The 19,201-nt window shown below is 42.2% G+C and overlaps 1 protein-coding gene across 1 annotated transcript in view; it reads right to left on the bottom strand.

Annotated features, from left to right (window-relative positions):
* Positions 1–2,522: 2,522 nt before the first annotated feature.
* TLR8 (toll like receptor 8) overlaps positions 2,523–19,201 on the bottom strand; it is a 90,922-nt gene continuing 74,243 nt past the window's right edge. Inside the window, exon 2 of the mRNA XM_069639385.1 lies at positions 2,523–6,007. Coding sequence (XP_069495486.1) covers positions 2,802–5,999 — 3,198 coding nt within the window. The 5' untranslated portion in view covers positions 6,000–6,007 and the 3' untranslated portion in view covers positions 2,523–2,801. The remainder of the gene's footprint in view (positions 6,008–19,201) is intronic.

The following is a 19,201-nucleotide window of genomic DNA, read 5'->3' on the forward strand; positions in this document are numbered from 1 at the left end:
CCGGCTAAGCCCCCACCCGCACTGTAGGTCTCCTTCTCCATAATTCGACCTATGAAGTATGTGTCAGTTGCTGCTTTTGCCACCACCTTCACTCCCCCCCAACTCCTGCCTCTGACTCTCACTCTGACACAGCCCTTACTAACCTTCACCTCTCCTTCTCCAACACTCTCTACATCCTTTCCCCTGTCATGATGATCCGCATGAAGCTTGCCTCCAAGCGCAACACCTGGTATGACTCCGACCGGGCCTCTCTGAAATGCAAGTGCAGCGAGCTGCTGAGCGGAAGTGTCAGGCTTCGTCTGACAAACTGTCCTGCCGCCTGCTCCAAAGGCAATACAGACTTTCCATCTGCTTGAAGAAAAGTGTCTATTTCCAAGCCCGCATCTCTAGGGCCTCTAACAACACAGATAAACCTTTCAAGATCTGCAAGGAACTCACCAATCCTACTGCTGTCTCTACTTCTCCTCAACCTTCCCTGGCCCTATGCAGTTCTCTGGCCTCTCACTTCATTACTAAAACTCAGGAGATCTTGTCCTCACTTGCCTCTACATGACACCCTTCTCCTTCACCCACCTTTAGACCTGCCTTGGCCTACCTCTCCCCTTCCTTCTCCACCTTCCTCTCCTTTTCCTCACCCATATCACTTGATGAGGTTTCTAGACAAGTCTCCTCTATGAAAGTCTCATCCACACAGGTGCTCCCCTGCTACTCCAAAACTATCAAGGACAACATTGTCTCCCTTGCTCCAGCCTTGGCTGATTTCTGCAGTCACAACTTTGCCACTGCATCCTTCCCATCGCTCCTCAAGCACTCCCTTGTGCACCCTCTCCTCAAAAAGCCTCTGCCAAGCCTTCCTGTCCAGATAGCTACCACCCTACACCCATTACCCCCTCCTGGGGAAACTCATGGAGAAGCTGGTCATCTCCCGGCTTATCCACCACACTGAATCTGTTTGTTGTTTCCACAACCATCAATCTGGCTTCAGAGCTCCAGAGGCACTCTGGAACTGCACTCCTGAACACCTGTGAAGACTTGCTCGCTAATGTCGATTCCAACACTCCTTCCATGCTCATCCTTCTTGACCTTTCCTCTGCCGTTGATATGGTCAATCATGCCACCCTTAGAAATCGGTTTCATGATAACCTTGGCATCACAGACCTGGCTCTGGACTGGCTGACCTCCTTCCTCTCTGAAAGACCTTCCCAGGTTCAAGTGGGCCCTTTTCTCTCCTCCATCTCACTCTCCACCATCTCACTCTCCACCTGTGGTGTCCCTAAAGGCTCTATCCTCTCGCCTTGGCTTTTAAACATCTACCTTGCCCCCCAGTCCATTTGATATCCACCTTCTCTCCTAACTTCCAGTGTTATACGGATAACACACAACTCTTTGTCAAGCTTCCCTCCTCTGTCACCTCCTCTTCCTCGCTTCTCTCCTCTCCTGTGAGGCAAAAAACCTTGGTGTTATCTTTGACTCCTCTCTCTCCTTCTCTCCTCACATCACGGACCTTGCCAAGAAGGCCCACTTTCCACTACACCTCCTGAGAGGCATTCTCCCTTTCCTCACCTCCCCCAGAAACTCAATGTCTCCAGAGTTCTGGTCCTAACAAGGCTTGACTACTGCAAAAGCCTCTTACTCAACCTGCCTAACTCCTCCCTTCGCCCCTTTCAACTAATCAAGAATAGGACTGCAGGACTTATCCTCTGCCTAGAATTCAGGGATCGCATCTCAGCAGCCCTAAAATCTCTCCACTGGATCCCGGTTGCTGCAAGGATCAAGTTCAAGAACCTCTGCCTCATCCACAAGGCTTTCTGGGGCCTGGGACCCCGCTACATCCAACTCCCTCTCCCTAAATACCTCCCTGCTCGATCCATTCAGTCTTCTAGCTCCAACTCTCTGCAGATCAGATGCTTCTAAGAGCAGAGAGTGTGGGGTAGATCTCTCTCATTCGCAGGTGCCTCCCTGCCCCTCTCATACTTGAGACAGATCTCCTTAAGTTCCGGAAGATTCTCAAGACCCTCCTTTTCTCTTCCTCCTACCCTCTATCCCTCCTCTGCTAATGTTCACCCACTGCCTCTTCCCTGGCAGCCTGGTTCCTTGAGAATCTTACAGGGCACCAGGCCCTTCCCCAAAAGTCTACCCCTGCACTTGGTCTCCTCTGACTCCCCACCCCCAACCTTCTCTTGGAGGTAAAGTGGAGGAGTTACCTCAAGCTTGAAGCTAGAGGTAACACCTCCATTTTAGCTTAAAAAATTGCTGGTATTACCATACAGTAGTACCGGCTGTGGTAGTACCGGCAAACCTGTAGTTGTAAACGGTATTACATCCAACTTTTTTCCTGCACCGCCAAATTCGTAATCCTCGAAATCCTTTCAGACAAATTCTTTGTAATGTCTTTCAGACAATTGTATCCCTAATCATTGGCGATGCTTTTTAATCTGTATGTAAATGTTTTATTCCAAAATGAACTCAAATTGTCTTTAGGTCTTTACCTCGGATTTAAAGAATGACAGCATTTAGCAAGACAGGAATTCACAAGTTATATTGTTTACATTTAACAAGAAGGTTACAAAGCACATTTAACCGAATTGCTAAATTCCCTCAACTCAAAAAGAGCATGATTCGCAGAAAACAAAACATCACACCTCGATATATGAAAATGAAGGATATTAACAATTGCCACATCAATTGTTTCTCTTAACTTGTCATTCATCATTACATTGTTTGATTGAACAATTACCAAATTTGCTGATTTAGAAATAGACCATGATCATTCTGTGATCATCACCATTGCTTTTAGGTAATCAGAAAGATGCATAGTCATTCCACCGCTCTAGGAAACTGCTTTCCGGTTTATATTGAGGTATAATTAGATTTGTTAAGAATCTATTATATCGTCTGTAGTTTTCTGTTAGTACTACATTTTTTAGTTTTTGCCAGAAAAAGCTTTCAGCATTTGGGTTTTTAGGCCACTCGAGAATCGAACTCTTGCAAATCTTCTTCCGCAGGCGCAAGTACTGGGAATGCTGAAGAACTGGTTGCAGGAGTATGAGCACAATCACATCCACACTCTCATCCATTAGTCTCTGCAGAGCGATGTAGAAAGCTGTTTTAAAGATCCCACTTTTGACATATCTCTCTGTAAGAACAAATATTGTCTTTCGGCTTTGATGAATGCTCTGGGCAAGGTTGTCGATGACTGCTTTGCCTGGCTCCCAGTCTCTCTCTTCAAGACAAAGAAGAACTTGTTTGCTTTCCTTGCCCTCCAAGTGAACAGCCAGCTCTTTCATAACCCACTCGGTAGCGGCTGCGTCTTTGGTGTCGTAAGATATGTATGCATCATAAAGACATTTGGACACAGCCAGAGATGAATTACCTTTCAATTTTGCCAGACAGAAAAAATAAACATACCAAGCATCCCAATAAAATAAATGTTTTAGCACCAGCATTACTGTGGTGCTCCCAATGACCAGGAAGGACAGCAAAAACAATGCCAGTGCCATGTTTTCCAAATTGCATGTGCGCAGGTCAAACAACACCACACTGTCGCCCTTCTTTTTGACTGGAGTGGAGCAGGTGACATCTGTTGCCAGTCTTGGTATGCTTAGGTTAGTAATTTGCATCCACCACAAAAAACCAATTGTTTCACAGGTGCAGTCAAATGGATTTCCCTTCAGCACCAAAATCTTTAAGGCACTTTGATTTGAAAATGTGGACTGGTTTATAACTTGGAGCAGATTATTACTCAGATCCAGGTGGGTGAGACTGTAGGCTTTGTCTACAAACCCGTTTGGAAGATATGCAATGGTGTTATGTTTCAAGAGCAGAGTCTGCAGAGAATTTGTTTTAATATGAAAATTGGTAGCCAGCATTGATATACTGTTTGAACTCAAATCCAGCTTCTTGAGGAGGGGAAAGTGCTGCAGAGATGTCCATGAGAAGAAATCCAATTCATTATTGTTTAGATATAACTCAGTGAGGGTCCGAGGCAGATTGGAGAAAGTTTCATTTGGTATTCTTTTTAGCATATTGTGCGAAAGATCGAGGTATGATAAATTACTCAGTGAACTGAAACAGTCAAAGTATCTTTTGTCACCCGCTTGCCATAATTTATTAAGCCTGTTACCTTTAAAAATGAGTTGTTCTAAGGAGCTGCTATTGATTTGGGTTTGTGTGAGTGTAAAAATCTGATTCCAGCTTAAATTTAAAACCTTTAGGCTTGGTAGGTGCTCCAGGAACCCCAACTCATGGACAACCCCTTCTACTATGAAATAGTGAGCATTGTAACTGAGATCTAATACTTCTAGCTTATTAAGTTCACTAAATGCAGAATTTGTACCCAGGTCTAATCTATTATAAGAAAGATCCAAATATGTTAAATTAGTCAAGTAGATGAATTCTGTGCCGTTTAAATACTGTCCTATGGCATTGCTTGACAAGTTCAAGCATGCAATATCCTCAAAGCCTAGAAACTGTTCCGGGTCAATATAAAAAATACTGTTTAGGCTCAAGTCTAAGGTTTTACCATAGCTACTGCACTTTGGCTTAATCAGGGCTGGATAGTGTGTGTGTGCTCCATCTCCGGTGACAGAAGTAGAATGCCACATGCCGTCATTCACTGTTTTCTCAACATGGTTTAAAATTGAGCGGCCTTTAATTCTGTGGCTCTGTATTGTATTTTCACAAGACTTGTTGACCTTGCTTTTGGAGAGAGGTGATATTCTGTTCTCTGATAAGTAAATTAGAGTCAAATTTGAAAACTCCTGAAAGACAGTGAGATCAATTCTTTTGATGAAATTAACTGCTAGGTTAAGAATGTTCAGGTTTGGAAGATGTTTAAGGGGATGTAGGTATTCAGAGACCACTCCTTCAAAGACATAGCCTCTTATGTGCAATTCTCTGAGAGAAGACAATTTGGAAAAGTTGTCTGATATGTTGAGGTATTTTGGATATGCCTTTCTAGCATAATTGAAAGACAAGTCAAGCACCTGTAAATTGGGTAATTTTACTAAAAACTCCCCAGTGGCAATTTCCTGAACTAGATAGTTCAATGCAAGATTAAGCTTCTTTAGTTTGGGTGTGCCTTCAAACCAAGAAGCTAGTATACAAGTAAGGGAAGTACTGCCGAGGTTCAGTTCCATTAGATTTTCCAGATTTGTAAATGCTTGTGGGTGAATTTGAAGGGCAACTTTGCCTGGGCACGGTTGACATGGATAAGGGGAATTGTAACACCTTGGGCAGTTTCCACTTAAGTGAAGAATTTCCAAATTGCGGAGGTTCTCAAAAGCAGACTTATTAACATGTTTAATCTGGTTATTGCTGAGATAAAGTTCCCGCAAAGTAGCAGGAAGATTGATGGGAACGCGTGTGAGGTTGTTAAAGGAGAGTGAAAGTATCGTCAAGTTACTGATCTCGTCAAATGCATCATCATCAACTGAGAATTGTTCCCCACATGCATTGCCAAAGTAGCAGTTGTGCCCCAAATAAAAAATGTTCAGATGTCTCAGCTCTGAGAGGCTTTCTTTCGTGATGGAAAATATGTGGTTGTACTGCAAACTGAGCCTACGTAAGGATACAGGGATTCCGGTTGGGATATTACACAGTGTCAGGCCATCAGCAGATATCTCAATGAGGTTCAGTAGGTTGCGGAATGTACCATTTGAAATGTTCATCCCTCTATCACAAACATTCTCATAATGTTCTTTGTGCTGATGATTCCAGTTCAGGTTAAGTTTTGTGAGGCTGTGCCACCCTTGAAACGATTGCTCTGAAATATCCCTTATCAGATTTTCTGAAAGATTTAATTCTGCAGAACTGCTGTTGTATTCCACAGCCTCAGGGATAGTGGTTAGTCGGCGGGCACTGCAATCGAAGTGGAGGGAGGAGCCAATTGTTGCCTTATCACACGGCAGGGTTTTCCAGTTCTGCCCGCCAGCAAGTGATTGAGAGGCATCATAGATCAGAAGATGTAGGAACAAGAAATTGTATTTTGTTGAAAACATTGTGGTCCCTGGAAAAAAAAAAAAAGGAAAACACATTTATTGCAAAACATTATGTTCATAATTCTTTGCAGTATAAAGCATGATTTGGGCACTGGACATTGCCGAATGAACTGCTGATGCAATTACTACATTGATTTTGGCTGATAGCAATTGGGTTCTGATTACGTAGTTGTTTCAAAGCAGTGTACAGCAATGGCATTTGCTCAGAAATCTACAGAATACCTTTCAGCAATGCATAAATCCCTGACCATATCACATGAACCTTTGTGAAGTTAAAAACAATTCTCAAGCTCATTACAGAAAACAAAAAGATGATAAATAACCACTTTAACAGAATGTAATCAGTGGAATGGTACCTAGTATTACTGCTAGCGCAATGTCTCTGATGATCATAATTAACCATGGTTTTTAAAATACCCCTGCCAGTAGAGGCAAAATATGAAGACTGGCTGGTGGCAGCAAATTTCCACTCTGCAGAGATGATCGTGTTGGGAATTGCTGTTGCATGAATTTACCACTTGGGGTCTCACAGGTGATGATTACCATCACTGGGTAGATTATACCCGCATGTCGTATAATTTCCTACTAGTGATGTTCTTTTGAGTATCTAAACAAATACTGCTTGAGGTCAACACATACCAACACTTGTAAAAAAAAAATAAAACAGCACCTGGGCACAATGGATGTATGAATTTCTGTGGCAGGTACAGGAACACTTTAGTAAAATCCATTTGTCTGTCATTACTTGAGTGCTTAGTGACTACTCCTGTGGTGGGTGGCCACAGATTATTCTGTCTTTGGTTCTTTATAGGCCCAGTTATACATTCACCTTAAGAATGACCACGATACCCAGTTATACATGAAGTTGGATTTTACTCAAGACATTTCATGCCTAAGGAAATGCCTCTTCTCCATCCAAGTTTGTTTGATAAGAGCCTACATGAAACTCAATGCCACCAAAATGGAATGTATCCTACTAGGCCAGAAATCTAAACAAGAGGCCACACAAGGGGGGCGGAATGACATATACCTTGATGGTTTCACCATGTGTGAAATCTCTCAGGTTCTTTTTTGACATTGATCTCTCCTTCCAGAAACATATCAGTAAACGAAGCCCAAATTAACTTGTATCAACTAGATACCTCCAAAAATCAAAACCATTTCCCCCCACCTGAAGATTTCAGAACCTTATTCCAGGCCATGGCAATCCCACATCTCAATGGAGGGAATGCCCTCCTAACTGGCATCTCATCCACACACCTGCCACCCTTAGGACTGTTCCACATTCTGCTCCATGCCTCATAATGGGTACTAAGAAATGTGACCACATATCCATAACCTAAACAAATGTCAACAATGATACTATTCGGTACTGCCTGCATCACATATAAGGCAACTACTGCCTGAACAATTGCCTACCTGTCCACAAACCTCACAGGCTCAGGTGGGACATGCTCCTCTAGGAAACAGACACTTGCCCTTTTCTAGACTAAACTGGCATGCAGAGTGAAACAACTGGAAAACCGGCCTTCTCTTGCTATGTCCCATCCTGCTGGGACACCTTTCCAGTCACAATCAGGACTGCTCCAATGCTCCTACAGTTCTAGGAGGAATGTAAAACTGCTCATTAGGGAATACCTAGAGGTCACTGAGGACCTGCTACTCCTAGATATGTACCACCACATTAGTCTGAGATATCAAAGCTACTATCACCTGAAAACTTCCTCTCCACCAATGTCTGTGAAACCAAAATTACTTGTAATGTCCCACTCGTCTGCCGGGCAACGCACGGACACCAACACCTAAAGCTTGTGCCCATCGCTCTACGCCCTACGCCAAACCCCCTCTTCTGGCCGCCCAGCTGTGATAAACAATCAGCAGAGAGAGTTCAGCAAAGGATAGGGGGCTTGAAGCCTTCCCAATAGTCTCTGCAACCACTGCGGCTCACTTGTCTGAGCACTACTCCACCCCACTCTTCTGAGTATCTGTGCAAAGAATCAAGAGATACAGAAGTAGTTCCCTTCATCCTTGCACCCTAGAAACACCACCCTGACTCCCCTGCAGTGTGTGTACTTATGTTTGTGGTGGTTAATCCAATGTTAGCCCTCAGTGGGGAGGGGAGGTAGTTACCAAGAGTGTGGCAATCCAGAGTCAGGCATAGGTAACCTGACTTTGGAGTGACAAACTGGTGGTAACGGCTTCCTCCCCACTGAGGGCTAACATTGAAAAATGGGCGAGAGTTGGATCCTGATTGTCTCTAAACTAAATATACCAGAATTCCCTGCTACAAAATCTGTGTACTTACCAGAGAGATACAAACCTACACACCTGAATCCAATACGCCTCCCTGAAGAATGCTGAGGCATGAAAGCACGCTGGGAGGAGAATATCATTGGGCTGTTGAGTTGTTTGTTTGCACATATAACTGGAGACTGGGGCTCCAGAGGGGCTGGAACCGAGCTACACATGCATGACTTTGGAGTGCCACAGTGGTGGTCTACCCTCCCACACCCCACTGGAGACTAAGATTGAAAAGTGGGGGAGAGTTGGATCCTGGCTGGCTCTAAAACACATATACCATAATTCCCTGCTGCAACATCATGGTCCTTACCAGAGGGATTCAACCCTACACACCTGAATCCAATCAGCCTCCATGACGATTGCTGAGGCATGAAAGCGAGCTAGGAGGAGAACATCATTGAACTGTTAAGCTGATTGCAGCTGGGACCCAGAGTCGCACCCCTGCCACCACTCTTTATTTTTGCACATATGACTGGACACTGGGGCTCCAAAGGGGCTGGAACCGGGCTACTTATGCCTGACTTTGGAGTGCCACACTGGTGGTATCCCTCCTTGCACTTCACTGGGACTAACATTGGATCCTGGCTGGCTCTTAACTACAGATACCAGAATTTCCTGCTGCAACACCCTGTTCTTTTCCTCCCCTCTCCCCTCCATCATTATCTGAAATGTGGTCAGGCCTAGTACGATAGTCGCTTGTTTTTGTTCCTCCACTCCCTTTCTGCACCCCTCTCCCTCACCTTTTGTTTTTCTCCGGCTCTACCAGAAATGTCGTCAGGCCTATTACAGTAGTCGCCTGTCTGTTTCCATTTCCTTCCCACTCTCCCCCTCCCTTCCTTATCTATGTCTTAGCTCTTGCACTATCTGAAATGTTGTTAGGCCGAGTACGATAGTTAATTTTACATCCTTACTGTTCATGGCCTGTAAGAATGTCATTGTATTCTCCCTTGTTCCCTCACTTGCCTTGAAGCACTTTGAAACACATTGTGTATAGGCGCTATAAAAATAAATAAACTATCATATCATTATGATACATTTGTGGTGAAATGTCATAAAAGAAAAAGAAAATGTGACGAAATCATCTACGGCAAAAAGAACTCTATGGAATCACAAAGATCCCTTCTTCAATTGACCCAAGTGATCACAAATCTCCATGTAAGATTCTAGGATGAGCTGCCTGACCTGTAACATGGAAACAGTGGACATACCTGTGTTATTTTAAATTAGTTGAACGGTTGGAGCTCAGGCGTGTACTGGGGCTGAAATTCTATATATTTTTTCCACAGTTTTGACTAAAACAGTAACCGTATTGTCATTGGCTCTCTCAGCTAAAAGGATGGATTACAATTGTGAATTTGCTGTTGTTCAGGCATATTGTAGGGGTTACTAAAGCTGCGTGATTACTTAGGCTAGACCAGGGGTCTGCAACCTGTGGCTCTCCAGATGTTTCGGACTACAACTCCCATGATCTCCTGACATTGACTATGCTGTACAGGCCGGATGGGAATGGACATGTTTCGGACTACAACTCCCATGATCTCCTGACATTGACTATGCTGTACAGGCCGGATGGGAATGGTAGTCCAAACACATCTGGGAGCCAAAGGTTGCAGACCCCTGGGCTAGACAAATGTACTTTAGTGAAAGACATCCATGGGATTTTAAGTATACATAAAACTAATTATCTTGTTCACAAGTTATCTATCAAAAAACCATTTCCACATGACTTATTTTGGGCAGTTGCAAAACTGTCACCCGTATTATGATGAGATCGCAATAATGCTTCCATCAATTTCAAAATACAAATCTGAGTATTTCCATGTGGGCTACTATGGGAAATTAGCAGAGAATCATACTCCCAAGTAGTCATATGCTTGGATCACTTCTTAGTCTGTATTTTGTACTCAGAATTTATTTCTGTGATTTCCTTTGGCCTATAACCATAATCTTCAGTTGTTCACTATTTATAAACTGGTCACAGAGATTGCAATCATTTTCCGAGATACTGAGTAATCTAGATAATGCTTTTAATGTTTGAACAATGATTACTGCTTCACCTTTGAAGATAAAGAAGGTGTGTCTTCATTGGATGGCCCTTGGTACAATTAACTAATATACACTATAAAGAGAAGGGGCAAGAATACAGCCCTGATGACCACACTGTAGGACTTATTGCCTTGATGAAGGGTGGTAATGAAGTATAAACAACCATTGTTGTACCTAATTTACCAAGAATGGCACAGAGTAAATTCCTATTTAAAGCATTGAATGCTGTCCGAAATGTCCATAAAAGCCACAAATAAATTTTCATCCTTCAGTTACAGGCACCTTCATATAATAAAGTGCCATGTCAAACATTGATCCATAGTGCTTTTCTTCTTCTAAAAGTCCAGCTGTCATTTGGATAGAATACCTATGTATTCTAAACAATCCTATAATTGATGGAGCCATATTCTCATATTCAGCTTGGCATTAACAACTAACAAGGAGATGGATCTATACCAGTGTGGTCACTTCTCTGATCCATTTTAAATAATAACATTATTTCAGTTCTCTGCCAGGAAATGGAGAGATGTTTGGCACTTGTTTTTCTATTAAATAAAGAGGGAAATATAGGTACCTGCATATTTAGATCATGTTTTCATAGGTTCACTGCAATACCTCCTTGACAGGGAGACGTTCTCCCTTTTGATGTCATTATAACTCATATCCAATTATGTCAATATAAATTCTGTGGATACCCCTATTGTGGAACCTATTGTGGCTTTCGTGATCAGTGGGGGTGGAGAATGTATTTAGTTTTCTTCCAGGATATCTAAGACAAGCAATGCCTAGAAGCCACATGATCAAACCATTGTGTGCCTTTGAACGCATAGCTATAATGTAACCCCTGGAGAGATCCAATTGCTACTATTTTTGATAACTCTCCCTAGTCCTAATTATATTTTGGTTCTATAAGAGGGGATCACATGTGTTCCTTATATACTATCTTTTGGTATGCTAGCACATTTGTGTACTATAATTACAATCAGACAATGGTGACTGGAATCTTACAATCTAACTTTGCAGTCTCTGCTCTCTGAAATGATGAACCATCTAGCTGTTCCAGAGGTGAAATGTTCATCCCTTGCAGTACACTCCATTGAGCCAATTTGTCTGACTGCCAGGAACAAAGCTTTATATATCTCTATTACTTCTGTATCTTCGGAACCAGAGTTTAGGGTCATCTTCATATTTGCTAGGTCATTACAAATTACTTCCCCTAGAATACAGTCTACATTTTCAGTTTTCAATTTTCAATGGTGCCTAGTATTATATATTTACAATGAAACTCGATCAAGAAGATCCAGATGCGCTACACCAACCAATCGGCCAACACTCTCATCTCCACCCTGGTTCTCATTAGAGTGGTCTACTGACCTTGCCTACTAATGGGTCTCCCTCCCTCTCTACCATTTCCTTCTGCACAATACAATATTCTGATTTTCCATTATCATCTCTGTAACCTACCTTGATCTTCTCGCACCTGAGTGTACTATGCAGAACAGGTGCATTTACACGTTCATGCTTGTTGTTTTCAAATCTTTCCCAAGTTTAGCCTCTCACTATATGGCAGAATCCATTTCACTCGACTTTCCTGCTTGGGATATCTCACACTAACCCTAAACACCATGTGTGTCTCCTGTCTTCCTAATGCTACCTCCTGCCTCTGCTCCTTTACATTACTGTCCTCTACACTGGAATGGTCTTGCACCTAACATTGAGGCAGTGAAGTCAGTGAAGGTATTCAAGTCCAGACAGAGGTTTCAACTCCTAACCAATGCAGTTGCACGTCCACCTCTCTTCTCCTTTCCTATAACTCTTTGCAGCATCCATACCTGATGTACATTTGTAATTATACGGTCACTCACACTGCTGATTGTACAGAATACTTCTGACTGCTGTGTTTATGTAATTTGTCCTCTTTCCTCCCTATTTTAACCCCCATAGGAACTTTGTAAACGCACCCAGAATTAGGACTGCTTCCACTGTGCCTTCTAGTCGAAGCACCAATCTTCTCAACCCAAAAATGAACAATCAGTTGCAATATCCTGTCAGGTGAGTAGATTAAAAATTGAAGGAAGTGCTGGGATATGGGCAAGTAATGCAATCGAACTGTGTTCATATGTTTAGTGCGCATGTAACACTTAGCAATATAAATTCTCTGCTTTGAAAACATAAACAAATATGAATAACTAAATCATTGGGGAAAATGAATTTGATGCAATTAACAACATACTGACATTTACTAACATATGCCCACATTTGCAATGCTTGCTGAAAATGCTAACTTGCTTAAACATTTATTTTCCTAAATGAGTTACTGTAGAAGTCAGAAATGCGTGCCTAAAGAAACACACTGAATAGTGTGCTCCTAGAATGCCACAGGGGCTTAAATGCAGAAATGATAATGTACCTCTGAAACTGAGCAGGGTTTCAGTATTCGCTGCAGAGAATGAAGTGTTTCAACCTTTTTAAACTGAAGGGATTTTGTAATAGTGGATCTGGAGAAAGATAGAAGTTCCTAAAATGCTACACGATTGCTGATAAAGGAGAAATCAATTAACAACAAAGATGTTTTTTTTGAGATATGTACATACCAGTGGCAGAAAGGAAACTATAGTTTTTGAAACATTTTGATCCTGTTTTGCTGAATGTTTAAAGGCCTATTGTTTGGAGAATCCCAAATATCATAACTCTATAGCAGGATTAATGATGCCTGATGGGTGGGTTTCCAGAATGGCACATAAGAGATTAATTGCATTTACTAAAAAGGTAGGCTATTATTGAATGAGTACCTAAAGGTGCCTATAGAAATGTGTGTTCATGCAAAGGAGTTATTAAAAACTAGAGGAAGAGGAAGGCTTTTAGGTTTCTTGTCACCTTGGTTCTGATCCTTCATCAGGGGCTGCTTTGTCTCCCTCTCTAGAAAAGAGACATTGGGCCTCATTACAACCCTGGCGTTAAGGGGTTAATGGTGCCATAAAAGGCTGCGGCGCCGTTAAACCCTTAACGCCCGATTCACACTTTAACGCCTGCTTTTTGCAGGCGTTAAAGTCCAACCCGCTAAGGGACCTTGGTGCTAATTACGGCACCGTAAATTACGGTGCAGTAATTAGCGCCTTCCCCATTCCCATTGAGCCATATGGGCCAAAAATGGGAATGGGGAAGGGGCCATGGTGAATGGGGATTTACCGCCCCGCCAACCTTGGAATGGGGCGGTAAATCCGCCATCCACCATGGCGGAATCCGGCATGGACCATGGTGCTAATTACACCTTGGTCCAACGCCAGGGTTGTAATGAGGCCCATTTGCTTTGCTGATTGAAACAATCAGACTCCTGCTGCCCTTAGAATGCATTGTGCCACTTATATTGGAGTTTGACAATCTAGAGCACCACTTTCCCTCACTCAAAGGAGAGCCTTTTAACAAGTGGTTTGCTTGCACAGAGTTCCAGTTGCCAGCGGCAACATGAAACAACGTGTTTGCTGAATATTTTTCAACTGTAAAGGACTTGTTGTGTAACATTGATGGATGAAAAGGAGTAGTCAATGCAATGTAGTCAAATTCCTGTCTTGTCGCATTTGCTGTGAGCATGCCAGGCCTTATCTGAAGCAACTGGATTGACCTTGCCTGGTTGATAAAGAAAAAGATAAATAGGTGTGTAAGTATTTTTAGTTAGAGACACATGGAAATGAATGATGGAGGGGGTTTTCTCTATCTACATGTTAAGAAGAAAATCGGATATGATTTTAACTAATAGGAGCCAAGTGTTGAGATAAATGATTGTATAAACTGAAGGTCCATGTTGTTTATTTTTACAGCAAAAAGCAGTTCAGCAGAAGTCAGACCCCAAAACTGGGGGTTTATTAATTAACAAAGGTTTTCGCTCTGCATTGAAAGCTGCATATTAGGAAATGTTATTGCAGATGGGAGTGTAGGCTTTGGGGAGGAACAGATGAAATGAGAAATGTTTTCAATAACAGCTGTTTTTGTAATCACCGAAGTGTATCTAGTATTTGGTTTCCATGTGTTTTTCAGCACTGAGCACACAGATTCCTGGAAAATGACAGTAACATTCTGAGGAGTGTGTCTGTCTGAAATATGTTTAATTTCGATGTGTTAATGAAAAAGCATTACAAATTCTATGACTATATATATTTTTGACTAATAAAATAGAAGAATATTATACATCAAACACAGTAATTTCCGGATGTACCTTGGTGACTCAATAAGAAGTATAACTAAATGTAATGTATAAGATATCCTTTTTTACATAGATGGCAAATTTGTTTATTTAAGTAAACAAAAGAAAGACTAAATTAGTTGTTAGAAATAAAAACACATTATTTTCCCTCAAATCATTCGACAATCCCAAACTTTGATTTAGTTTATGAGCATTTGGACACATCAGGTGAACTTAAGTTGAAATGTTTCCAGGAGCAAGCTTATTTACATGTCTGCCTAATATTTCACTGACTAAGTCCATCGGACCTTGGAGTTTGCTTTCACTTTAGCTTTTAGTGAAAATGGATTCTTAGTCAGTGGTCTTAGTGGATCTAACTTGTTTAAGATTACATTAGAAAGGCACCATCTCTGGGGTTATTTCTTCACTTTTGGTAGCACCATGTATAGTTGTGACTTTTTTGAGTGACAGTGATAGTGGTGCACCTGGGGTGGAGATGACCAAGCTGGGGGTACAGAAACAGATTAAAAATAGATGTGAAATATTTGTTTCCACCTTTTCCTAAGAGGGATGCAAATGATTCATTGCTGTTTGTATTAAGCAAACCCTATGTTGTGAGTACACAACACATATCAAACATTGCCACTGACATTTCCTCAGTCTCAATCAGGGTTCTACTTTTTTTTAAACAGCAGTATTCCTGCATAACTCTATCGATTGTTTAACATAGACAAGCAAATATTGAGCTGAGCAGACAGTTTGAATTAATATGAAGTGTAATACAATAACACATGGGGGCTTGTTGTAAAAGCACATGCTCTGTTAAGAATTGAAAGATTCAGAAACCATCTTGATGAATGCCCCATAATGGGAGAATAGAAAGTGGATGAGTCCTGGATGGTCCTGCATTGCTAGCATAACTAGTACTGTAGTTTGCTTCCACCTTGAAATGTTAGGGAGGGCACCCACGGATAAGCTTCTCCGCTACTGCCAACATAAAAGACCAGCTTTACAGCCCAATTATGTTACACTCCCTGCCCATCTGCATAGCTCTCAACTCACCCGCTTTTGGCGGGTGTCACCCGCCTTGCAAAGGGCTGACTCACCCGCCAAGCTTCCTGCACGCCCATTCATTCCAATGGGCGTCTCACCCGCCAAAAACAAAATCGGGTGATTTCACCCGCCATTGCGAGACAAATGGTTGAGAACTATGCATCTGCAAAGCTTACAACCACCAGTTCCTAGGTAAGGAATGAGCACAAAGTATTAATCAAAGTATGACGCTTTCACTTATTACTGCTTTGATACAGCCAAACAAATATCAAATGAACTTTCCCAGGCGATCACACACATATACAATTCTTTTTCATTGTGGCAGGGCTAGAATCTCTTCTATTGCACAGGATACATTGTGTATTTGCATTTTGTCTCCAACAGCACTGTGAAATTAAAGATTTATGAAGATGACATAATACAACCTAATCTCTGTTTTTATTTTACACAGCAATTTGGTGACATAGAGGATTCGGATCCATTGACCAGAAGCGTTGCAACTGAGATTACGGGCGGGTCATCCTGAAGCTTCCCCCAGCGCTGTCTAAATTGGTAACACAACGTTCACTACTTGTGGAAACTCACTGAAGGAAATACCCGCAGGCTTAGGGTGCCGCTTGATCAAATGAACCATTTGTTTAAAGTTCAGTACAGAAACTAAGAAAGGTCTATTTGTCATGTCTGTGACTTCTGTTTGAGCGCTCTTGAAATCCAACCTGCAGAGTTAAAGAGCAACAGTTTGAAAAGCACTTGAATCTAGGCACTACACTATGGAGTTTTACTGTAGGAAACTAGTGTTGTTGTTTTCACATGCATGTTGCCGTGATTGATTGAGTGATTTTATTTTGTTATTTTTATTCTTCATTTTTAAAATATATCCTTCAAAACTGTTGGGAGTCACACCTTGCGTGCCTCACAAGGTTCCGTAACTGAGGATAGGTCGTCTTGCAGGACTGACAGAAGAACATATTGTGTGGGTGCCAGAAAGTCAACCACAAGAGAGCCTTTACCCGTTGGGACGAAACGTGAGATTCAGTCACTTCTTCCCAGGTGGGAGCCTTTCCTTGTGAGACTAGGGAGGTGTGCCCACTATGCAATATTCCCCATATGGGTGGCGGAAAGAGAGATCTCACAGAGAGACACCTTGGAGATAAGGACTCCCATTCTGGGGAGGAACTCCCTTTCCATCTTACTAAAGAATCCAATAAAGAAATATCTACGGAACGAGAATCCTCCTACATCTGTTATTGTAGTGCCTGTACTGAAGATAAATATTTAGGGTAGTGAGACAATAAAAGAACCCAAAGTTGTTCCCTGGAAGACTGATATAAGCCTTATAGTGCTCCCAGAAAGTGTGCCATAGTCGGTTTAATAAGCATAATTAAAGGAGAGTTCCGGGACTTTTTTTTTATTGTCCCTACGGTTCGGCCATGTGTTTTTAAGCATAACTCGGTAGATCGTAGAAAACTTTCCTATGGACCTTACCCGACTTTTCGTCCATTAACGCACTCGAAATCAGCCGCCATTTTCTGATAATCCTATCATTTCCCCCCATCGCCCTGGCTCACCTGCTTTTGCGGCACTAAATCAAATCCCCCGCCCCTGAAACAGACTTTATCAAAACATTCATATTCCCCGCCTCTATCCGTGACGTGACTGTGCTGCGTAGGCAAACGCGCCCAGGCGTCTTCTACGCGACTCCACACAGAACCCGGAAACCAACACAGATCAGCTCACACAACACAGCGCGCCACAATTGGGAATATGAAACTGTATTTTTAAATTAAACCGCAAGATTGTAAATTTGGTAAAGTACATTTATTTGACATCAAATGTTTTGAGAATATTCAGCGATTTGCATTTTTATTTGCTCACGTTCCAAAAAGTTCGTTTTTGAGGCACAAGATGTTCCTTTGCTGTACACAGGGTCTTAGATCATCTCACAATACAGCGCCACAATTCGGAATATGAAACTGTGGTTTAAAAGCAAACGTCAAGATTGTACATTTGGCAAAGTACATTTATTTGACATCAAATGTTTTGAGAATATTCAGCGATTTGCATTTTTCTTTGCTCTCGATCCAAAATAGTTCGTCTTGAGGCAAGCGATGTTCGTGTGCAGTACACAGGGTGTTGGTTTACGATAAAATAAGCTCTTCGGTCGCACTGATAATCGCATGGCTGTTCCAACAACGAGGCACTAGGGCACCACAACGGTCTGTATGTTGCATCTAGCCGTTAGTACCGCGTAAGGGCATACTTGTACTTGGCGATCGTCCCATAAAATGGTCAGGGTGGTAACGTTGTTCACGCGGAGAAGCAACTGGCGGTTGAAAAACCCATCCGCTGGTGTCTGGATGATGTACCTATTTGACAAAAAAAAAAAATGAAATTAGTCTCACCATCAGATCTTTATTAAAATTATTCATTTTATATATTAGGTCGGGAAATTATTTCATAGCTAGGACAGTGCAACTGGGTATTATACGTCAAGGGGGGGCTGTAGTATACTGAGACAGTCCCCCAGTGCAGGGGTTGACAGGGAGGCAGTGCAGGTGGAGAGTGGAAGGGCCCAGGACCGAGGTCGCAGACAGTGGACCAGTTGTAGCAGGGGAGAGGGAGAGAGAAAGCAGAAGCAAAGAGGAAGGTTTTGAGGTGCTTCCGTGAAAGGAGATGGTTCTCCTCAAGATAGTGCGCGGTACAAAACAATATGCCACATAGAACGAACAAGTACAACTTAACCCGTCTTTAAAGCTACTGTATAGTAATTAAATTGCGGTATAAACTCATCTAAAGAGTTACTTACATTATATTTGCATTTTCCATTGTGTCTGTGCGTAGGGCAGCCCCGAAATACCACTCCTTCTATGCCGACGTTATTTCTTCTAATGAACGAACATGAAATGGCTTTCGTTTCTGAAATTATATTCATTATCGTTTCTTACGTTATTGCCCCACACCCCCAAAAAGAAGTCTTTCGGGATGGTCCCGGCCTGTCAAGGTCAAATAACAATAGAACCTTATACTGAGTTGTGGGCCATTCCGGCACCCGAGCAAAAAATCAAAGCAGCTGACCTTCACTTTGAACGAGCACACATTCCTAGTTAGCTACATTCAGTGTAAGGCCATCTCACAGGACTTGAAATTTACACTCCATCTTTGCATTTTGTCTGCGTGCTTTGCAGCCCCAGAGAACCATAAATACGGAGACATTCTATATTTTTTGAAAAATGATTTATATTACTGTTTGGTTGGATAGACACATTGCATGTAAACTGAGCAATCACTTTTATTTACACATTACATAGATACACATATTCAATGGGCCTGCGACATGAGGAGACTCGAGAGAACAGACAATCAAATTACAATCATTTAAACCGTGATGTGTATTTCTCAATGAGCTCTTCTTTAGGTGGACATGGAACAGAGGCAATGTTGGGTGGCAATGCAGTTGTCCCCTGCACAGGTTCGTTCACAACTCCATTTATGTGCCTATCTAGGACGTCAACAATAAGTCTCTCAATAAACTCATATTGCATATCCTCAAACACTGGTTTGATCACCCATTGTTTACTTCTTTTAGTGAAGGCCTTATTGTAGCGAAGCGTCCCTAAAGTTC

Source organism: Ambystoma mexicanum, chromosome 7q, assembly GCF_040938575.1.
Source record: "Ambystoma mexicanum isolate Mex_15411 chromosome 7q, UKY_AmexF1_1, whole genome shotgun sequence".
Lineage (NCBI taxonomy): Eukaryota > Metazoa > Chordata > Amphibia > Caudata > Ambystomatidae > Ambystoma > Ambystoma mexicanum.